This window comes from Sapajus apella, unplaced genomic scaffold (assembly GCF_009761245.1).
Source record: "Sapajus apella isolate SASKATOON/1434 unplaced genomic scaffold, GSC_monkey_1.0 scaffold32, whole genome shotgun sequence".
Lineage (NCBI taxonomy): Eukaryota > Metazoa > Chordata > Mammalia > Primates > Cebidae > Sapajus > Sapajus apella.
In genome coordinates this window covers 20,812,161-20,821,397 of record NW_022436972.1, presented here as the reverse complement: position 1 = coordinate 20,821,397, position 9,237 = coordinate 20,812,161, and the positions used below count along the sequence as shown (strand labels likewise).

General features: G+C 40.5%; 1 protein-coding gene and 1 pseudogene across 1 annotated transcript in view; one reads left to right on the top strand and one right to left on the bottom strand.

Moving 5' to 3' along the window:
• GTF2F2 (general transcription factor IIF subunit 2) overlaps positions 1 to 9,237 on the top strand; it is a 153,588-nt gene that overhangs the window by 17,370 nt on the left and 126,981 nt on the right. Inside the window, exon 2 of the mRNA XM_032294733.1 lies at positions 1,988 to 2,061. Coding sequence (XP_032150624.1) covers positions 1,988 to 2,061 — 74 coding nt within the window. The remainder of the gene's footprint in view (positions 1 to 1,987; positions 2,062 to 9,237) is intronic.
• Positions 3,093 to 3,193, bottom strand: LOC116562565 (annotated as a pseudogene).

Sequence of the window (9,237 nt, the reverse complement as noted above, 5' to 3'; positions counted from 1 at the left end):
AGGCAATTCTCCTGCCTCAGCCTCCTGAGTAGCTGGGATTACAGGCACGCACCACCATGCCCAGCTAATTTTTTGTATTTTTAGTAGAGACGGGGTTTCACCATGTTGACGAGGATGGTCTCGATCTCTTGACCTCGTGATCCACCCGCCTCGGCCTCCCAAAGTGCTGGGATTACAGGCTTGAGCCACCGCGCCCGGCTCTTTTTTTTTTTTTTTAAGGCAGTCTCTCTGTCGCCCAGGCTGGAGTGCAGTAGTGTGATCTTAGCTCACTGCAACCTCCACCTCCTGGGTTCAAGCGATTCTTGTGCCTCAGCCTTCCAAGTAGCTGGGACCACAGGCCTGCGCCACTGCGCCCGTCTAATTTTTGTATTTTTAGTAGAGACGGGGTTTTGCCACGTTGGCCAGGCTGATCTCGAACTCCTGACCTCAAGTGATATGCCCACATTGGCCTCCTAAAGTACTGAGATTACAGGAGCGAGCCACCGTGCCCAGTGAACCTATAATATTGAATAGTTGTTCAGTAACTTTTTTTCTCCAGATGGAGCCTTGCCCCGTTGCCCAGGCTGGAGTGCAGTGGTGCGATCTCGGGTCACCACAACCTCTGCCGCCCTGGTTCAAGCAATTCTTCTGCCTCAGCCTCCCAAGGAGCTGGGATTACAGGCATGCGCCACCACGCCCAGCTAATTTTTGTATTCTTAGTAGAGATGGGGGTTTCACCATGTTAGCCAGCCTGGTGTCAAACTGTTGAACTCATGATCCACCTGCCTTGGCCTCCCAAAGTGCTGGGATTACAGGTGTGAGCCACCATGCCTGGCCCTGTTCAGTAACTTTTAGTGTGAAGAGTATATACATAATTGAATAAATACCATCAGGGGCTTCTTTTTACCTTACTATTCCTGAATTTTTGCTGTACCAAGTTACTGCAATTTATTTGACTAGTGGTCAAGTGATTTTTTTTTGCACATGAAGTAATTGCTAGGTAGAATTAGTTTTCGTCTCAGCTTTGGCAGCTGGATTATTCCAAATTTATCATGAAAAATAATGACATGTGACACTTATTGAGTATTTGGCTTTGTGTAAGGCATTATGCTTCATACTTGGTGTATCTCACTCCTAATAATAGGATAGCTTTCAAGGTGTGGACTGATTCCAGAGTCCAAATTACTTTATAGAAGAAGTGAGATAAGGTGTATAATAGAGATTCAGCATATATCATCCACTCTCCTTTTTGAGCATTAAAGTCCTTGGGATTGCATATACTTCAGTTACAGATGCAATATAGTGTATTGGTTAAGAACACAGATCCTGAAGGCAGACTGCCTGGGTTTGAGTCCTGGCTCCATCTTTATATAACCTTGAGTAAATTGTGTAGTCCCTGGGTGCTTCAGATTCATCATCTGTAAAATGGGGGTAATAGTGCCTGTTCTATAGAGATGTGAGGACTAAATGTGTTAATCTGTATAAAGTGCTTACAACAGTGTCAGGAAGGCAGGATTATATAAATGTTAGCTATGCTGTTTAATATTCCTTTTATATTAGCAGCAGCTTCTTCACAGTAGTTAATGTTACAATTTTCCACATAATAAAACTTGACTTTTGAAATCATCTTAAGCCCAGTGGTGTTTCTAAATAATGCTATTACTGTAGTCAGTGCTGTTCTTTTCTGAGACGCTTTTTTTGATAGCCTTTCTCTTCTGTGACCTTTAATTGAACTTATTTGGGAAGGTAAGTTAGTGCTTTATTACTGTTAGATTATTTGACCTATGTTAGTTTTGTGTCACCACCGAGATTATATTTAAGCTCTTTGAGAGCTAAAATCATTTTTTACATGTTTTAGTATTTCAGGTAGCATAAAACATACAGTGATAACTTGATAATGATGCCTTATTAGAGGCAGAAAGTAAAAATAGAAGCAGTATATTATTTTATGTTTGAATAGATCTGTTAGCATCTACAATAGTCTTATTAGTGTTTTACTTGGTTTTAGGTTCCTAAATATTTGTCACAGCAATGGTCTAAAGCCCCTGGAAGAGGTGAAGTTGGGAAACTGCGGATTGCCAAGTAAGTTATTTACATATTCTTGACATTTAAAAAAGTTATTTTTGAAATTTTTATAAATGTTTTTAAATGTGATTATAATTCCTGATTAGAGAGTTTACTTACAAAATGACAAGTAATGAACATGTCAAGGCTTGTCAAGAGACAGGTGCCCTCTAAGGAGACATCTTTGCACATATACACACATCCCCGCACACACACCCCTAGTGACATGTGGTATAAATATAACATCAAGTTTATTGGTTTACCTTAATGGCGGTGAAGCAGCAGAGTATTAGTTCTTTCACCCCTCCGTCCTGTCTGCATCCAGGAGCAGGTGTGCTTGGGTTGGGTATAACGGGATACCCCAAGGAAAGTAGGACTTTGCCAATATACCACTATGCCTGCTTATACGAGCTGTGGAAGTGGGTAGGAAGTATCTGGAAAACGGTGTAACAGTATAGTTTTCTGGTTGAGGAAATGGCCCTGTTAGAAAGGAAAGCCTCTAAAGCTCAGCTAGTATTAGCTGGAGGCCTTGTGTTCTGTTCTTTCCATCCATTCATTCTTAACCAACTCCGGTCAGATTCCTATGCCCATGACTCCATAGAAACAGCTCTTCTCTGTTACTGGCACCTTCCTCTTTATCACTTAGCTTTTGCTTCATAACAAACCATCCCAAAACTTAGTGGCTTAGCACAGAAACCATTTTATTTGCTCATACTTCTATGGATCAGTTTTGGTTGGAGCTGGCCTGGGTGGCCTTCCTGGAGAGGATGATCTCACTTGTGTGTGGTGGTTGATTTGACTCAGCAGGGGCGGTGGCTGTTTATTTCATCTCTAGCAAACTCATTAACGTGATGGTGAAAGCATTCTCGTAGCAAAAGAGAAAGGAAGCCCAGTGCACAAGCACTTTGAAAGCCTGTGCGTGTGTCACATTTGCTGAAGTCCTTTTGACAAAGCAGCTCATACGGCCAAGCCCAGATTCAGTTGTGGGAAAACAGACTCCCCCTGTTGATGGAAGTTGCTGCCAAAAAATTTGTGTTCCTTATTTATTTTAAGATATGGAAGGCTTCACAAATTCGCGTGTCATCCTTGTGCAAGGGCCATGCTCATCCTCTGTATCATTCCAGTTTTTGTATATGCTGCTGAGGTGAGCATATGTTTCTTTTCTATTATCTGCCACATCCACATTCCTAAATCTAAGAGTCAAGTAGTAGCCCTCTTACTTGAACTGCAGTAGAATTTGACATAGTTGATTACTTTTTTCCTGAAACTTTTTTTTCCACTTCACTCTGGGACACATTTCTTCTCCTCTCCCCTCATTGGCTGTTTTTTCTCAGTTTCTTGCTAAGCCCCTTCTCATCTTCTATCTCTAAATGTTATATGACCTCAGGACTCAGTCCTTAGTTCTTTCATTTTCTGTCTTTTCACTTCCTTGGTGATCTCAGTCTCATAGCTTTAAGTACCAGGTGGTATTTAAATATACAGCTCAAGATGCTTCTGCCCTCCCTGGAGGCACCATGCTCAGGAAGGTCGTGATTTTCTTTGTTTTTTGTGCCCAAGCTGTGACTTTCTCTACACTAACCCCGGAATCAACCACTGACCTACTAGAATTGATCACTGATCTAGAGTTAACTGCAGACCAAGATTTAACCATTAACCTAGACTTGACCACAGACCTAGAGTCAACCATAGAACATGCAGGGTTTGGAATTCTCTACTGATGTGGAATCAGCCACCTCTAGCTTTGTGGCAGAAGCTGCCGATGCCACAGCTGATTATAATTCATTTCAGACAAGAGTGCTTATGAGTGATGATTATGATGTGAGTGAAGATTATTATTTTTTAAGATAGTGTCTCACTCTGTTGCCCAGGTTGGAGTAAAGTGGCGTGATCTTGGCTCACTGCAACCTCTGCCTCCTGGGTTCACATGATTCTCCTGCCCCAGCCTCCTGAATAGCTGAAATTACAGATGTGCGCCACCACGCCTGGCTAATTTTTGTATTTTTAGTAGAGATGGGGTTTCAACCATGTTGGCCAAGCTGGTCTTGAACTCCTGACCTCAAGTGTTCTGCCCACCTTGGCCTCCTAAAGTACTGGGATTACAGGCTGGAGCCACTGCCCCTGGCCATGAGTGAAGAGTGTTATGAATGTCATTTATTCCAAAGAGCCCATGAGTAGAGTGACAGGCAAGTGTAGCAGCTTCACAGGAAGCAGTGAGTCCATCTCAGTGCATGTTTGAAGCAAATTCTTCGTTAGTTGTGACTATCACTGTTATCCACCACTTTCTAAGAAGATTCTGAGCTTTAAGACAAGCCTGTCACTACACTATAGGAGACTGCATAATGGTAGAAAACTAGTAAAATGTAGGATGCACCTGGTTGAGGAGAAACAGCAAGACATTGATCCTAGGCTGGATGGTGTGAATTGTGCATGATGGGGCAGGGGCATTTCTTAGCTGTGTCTCATTTAATATGGGCTCAATAAATGTTCATTTCAATTGAAAATAAATAAGTAAAAACCAAAAAGTATATTTACACACCTCTCTCTCTCCACATTCATAATTCTGACTGTGTCCTTGATGTTTCTACTTGGATGTTTCAGAAGCATCTCAAACTTGCTATTCTTCTGTTCTTTCTCTCTGGAACACTCTTTTTAGATAATCCCCATGGCTTGCTCCCACATTTCTTTTTGGCCTCTTTTCATAGTGTCAGCTCACTGAGGTGTTTTCTGGCCACCATATGTAAAATAGCACCCTGTAGGTTCTACCTCCCTTACTCTCTTATTATTCACTATTCTCTTGTGCTGTTGATATTTATTCCCCCTCTACTATATCCATCTGACACACTGTATATTTGTTTGTGTATTGTTCATATCATCTACTAAAGTATAAAGTCTACTAGGTCAGGATTTTTGTCTTGATGATTACTGTATCTCCCTTGTCTAGAAGAATGCTTGGCATAATAGACACCGTGTTGTAAAGTTAGGTAGGGACAAGTACAGTTCTCCCTCAGTATCTGTAGGAAATTGGTATCTGACATGTCCCATCCCCCATAACAAAATCTGCCACGCTTAAGTCCCTTATATAAAATGGCATAGTATTTGCATATAACCTACACACATCCTTTGTATGCTTTAAAGCATCTCTAGATTACTTATACCTAATGTAATGTAAAAACTATGTAAATAGTTGTTACTAGTTTTTTTCCTTCTTTTTTTGAAACTGGGTCTCACTCTGTTGCCCAGGACTATAGGCAAGTGCTGCCATGCCCAGCTAATTTTTGTTTGTTTGTTTGTTTGTTTTTTGTAAAGACAGGGTCTCCATATGTTGCCTAGGTTGGTCTCAAATTCCTGGGCTTGAGGGATCCTCCTTCCTCAGCCTCCCAAAGTTTGGGGATTACAGGCATGAGCCACCATTCCCAGCTGATTTTGAAAATATTTTCAGTCTGTGATTGGTTGACTCCACGAATATGGAACCCACAGATGTAGGGGGCCAACTGTAATACCTCATTTTCTCAAGGAATGATTGACTATATGTTAATAGTGGAGTCAGGCTTGTATTCTGGCCTTTTATTGGTCAGAAAACTCTAGCAGCTCATAGTTCTAGCTTAGGCATTTACTATAAGTGAGACTTTGTACAAGTCACTGAATCTTCTGGCTTTAGATTTCTTATCCTTAAAGTTGCTTGTTTGCAGCGCTTTTATATGAATCCATTGAGATAATATGGAAATATTATTTATTTGTATATTTAAGTTTATAAGATGAACATATTCCTGGAAAGCTGTAGATGTATCACATTTTTCTGAGTTGTCATACTTTTATTGAAAGAGAAAAATGATATTGAAATCTGCAGTGTTTTTTTCCCCCAATGTGAAGTTCTTTGTAATGCACACAATTAGCTACTGTTCTGTAATGAACTTCAGAATTTTTTATATTAGATTTTACTGAAATGGGAGCCACAACCAAGACAAAAATCTCAGGAATGTATGTCACTGAAGGCAGGCAGGCTAAAGGAGAAAGTACTTAGATGACAAACCTCATGGTATTGTGGAGTGCCTTCACTATAGAGCTCAAGACGCGGCTTCTAGTCCTAAATGGCTGTTGATAGTTGTTTGGCTTTGGGCCTTATCCTTCTTGTTTGTAAAATGTTGATAATAATGCCTTTCCAATCCATAGGGTGTTTATAAAGCAAATGAAATAGCTTAGCATTTCGAAAACTTGGATATTTAATGTGGACAGTGTTTTAAAACATTGTTATGTTTTAAATCCACTAACCAGAGCTAAGTATTTTTCAAACCCCTTTAGGCTTAGCTATGCTAACTTCAGAATATAGCACAGAAGTCTGATTTTGCTTTGTCGTTCTTTCTTATATGTAGTTCTAAGGCTTTGGTTTACTTTGTTGCATCTTGGTCTCTTCCCTAGGGTACACGGTCAGTATTTATATTCCTTGCTTTTCTCGTTTAAGTCTCTGAATTCTTTTGAAAGTAAAATCCTCGGTAGTAGTAAGTTGAAATTCTTTTATTCAAATCAGTTTCCTCAACCACAGTTGAAGAAAAAGTAAACCCACCATTTTTTTTTTTTTTTTTTTTTTGGAAACAGAATCTTGCTCTGCTGTCCAGGCTGGAGTGCAGTGGTGTGATCTCAGCTCACTGCAACCTCTACCTCCTGGGTTCAAGCGGTTCTCCTGCCTCAGCCTCCTGAGGAGCTGGGATTACAGGCGCCCACCACCATGCCCAGCTAATTTTTTTGTATTCTTAATAGAGACAGGGTTTCACCATGTTGGCCAGGCTGGTCTCAAACTTCTGACCTCAAGTGATCCTCCCTCCTTGGCTTCCTAAAGTGCTAGGATTATAGGCGTGAGCCACTGCCCTGACCCTAAGAATTTCTTAAAAGGGAATCTAGTGGTTTCTATGTATACCAATATCAGAGACAAATAAGCAGATTGTGTATGTTTGTGTGTTCTATATGTAGGCAACAGATCTAGCAGATTTTCTACCTAACATAACACATAATCAGTCTTGTAGAAAATCTAGATGCTTTTACTGATGAGAACGGACTTAGAGTAATTAGTACTCTAAGACTGCTATGAAAATGCTTGAAAACAGCTTGTTCCCTCATTGGTCCCCTGGCTGTATTCTCCAGGCTGTCTTGTTTACCTTCCTGATTTACTTAGTTTTCAATGTTGTCACTGACTTTAACTAAATTCACGATTAAACAAATGTAGGAGGGGTGAGGAAAGGCTTACAGTGCATATGACTAGGTTATCGGGATTTTAGTTGATTTTGAGCTTAATATGAGTCATGAAATTTATGAGCTTATAAACAAAAGGCCTATTGATAGATGTTTGTTGTTTAGAATGAAGTGGAATGATAATCCTACTCCTTTCTTTGCCAGTCAGCTCACAGTGAAAACATTATGTTCAGTTCTTAGTGCTGTACTTAAAGAGAGACATGGATGAATAAGATCATTCAGTGGAGTGAGACTAGGATAATCAGAAAGCTGAAAAAAAATTAATGTCTTATAAGGAATGTTTGAAAGTCTAGGGCTATTAAGAGAAGATGTAGGGCAGACCAGGCAGACTATCCTCACATACTTTAAATGTCGAATCAAGTACTGATTCTTAGAGGCAAATTAACCTCTAAGTTTGTAGGTTTATAGGTTATAGGTTACCTGTGGTTAAAAAAACATACATTTGGATAAAAAATGAAAACAACTAAGATTTTAGAAAGGCAGTGTGGCATACTGGTTATGAGTATGGACCTGGGAATCAGCCTGAGGTTTAGTCCTTAGCCCTGTCGCTTACTAGCTATGTGACTTTTGGTAGGTTGTTTGCTCTGTTTCCTCATCTGAGGAGATGGTATTAATACCTCATAGGTTCAAATGCACGTAAAATATGTAGTAAATAAGAGTTCACCTGCTGGCGTAACCGTGCATAATACACAGTCTAGATAGATACTGCATTGTGTCTAATGTGGTGTGGGAGGACCTCGCCTCTCTACCGGATCTCCTGAAGCTGAGCAGTAGCTTGCTGTGTGGTGCAGGCCAGAAGCTAGATCTGCGTGGCATGGCTGCTCATTCCAGTAGACAGGGCTCTGGGTGGAGAGATTGGGAAAGGTCGAGAGGAGGGCAAAGACGTGCAACTTGGAATGCAGCTCTTCCTGAATTTGGTTCTGTCTTAATACTCAGAGGAGAGTCCAGTTGTGAATAAGATGAGAGTAACAGCTTCTTCTGACAGTTGGTAACATTTGGGCCCTTGTTATCAAGCAATTTATGTGATATTTCTAAACCAATGTACCTGAATTATTTTTGTATCTTTGGACATCTGATGTGTGCCACATTTTAATTAGTTCATAGTTTTGCTGGGCTGGGTGCTGTGGCTCACGCCTATAATCCTAGCACTTTGGAAAGCCGAGGTGGGTGGATCATCTGAGGTCAGGAGTTTGAGACCACCAGCCTGGCCAACATGGTGAAACTCCAGCTCTGCTAAAAACACAAAAATTAGCTAGACACGTTGGTGTGCACCTGTAATCCCAGCTACTCGGGAGACTGAGGCAGGAGAATTGCTTGAACCCAGGGGATGGAGGTTTCAGTGAGCTGAGATTGCACCATTGCACTCCAGCCTGGGCAACAAGAGTGAAACTCTGTCTCAAAAAAAAAAAAAAAAATTAGTTTATAGTTTTGTTTTAGCTTGTTTAGTCTTAAAGGCAACCTTTCTGCATCACCATCCTACCTCAGAATACTTCAGTTTTCCAAATGTTTGGTATATACAACATATATCTTATTGATAATCACATAACCTGTACTAATAATATGGCTTCTCCCAGAGACTTTTAGTTTCTAGCTTTATTTCTAAACACGTTTAACATTCCAGGTCATGTGGGGACCCATTAATGATAAAAAGAATGGAAATGAAAAATTAATGAGACAATTTTTCTGTTATAAAATTGACTTAGTTTAGAACAGTGTTATACTGATGATATGATGGGAGTTTAGTTTGGTACAAACTTTCTGAAAGGCAGTCTGGCAACGTGTGTGTGTGTGTGTGTGTGTGTGTGTGTGTGTGTGTGTGTGTAACTTAAATAACATGCACACATATTCCTACTCAAAACAACGTAGAATGAATCCCACTATTTTCTCTGCCACTAACCTCACAGCTCAGGCATTTCGTTCAGTCCTTGATGCTGCCATTATCTGGAGAGA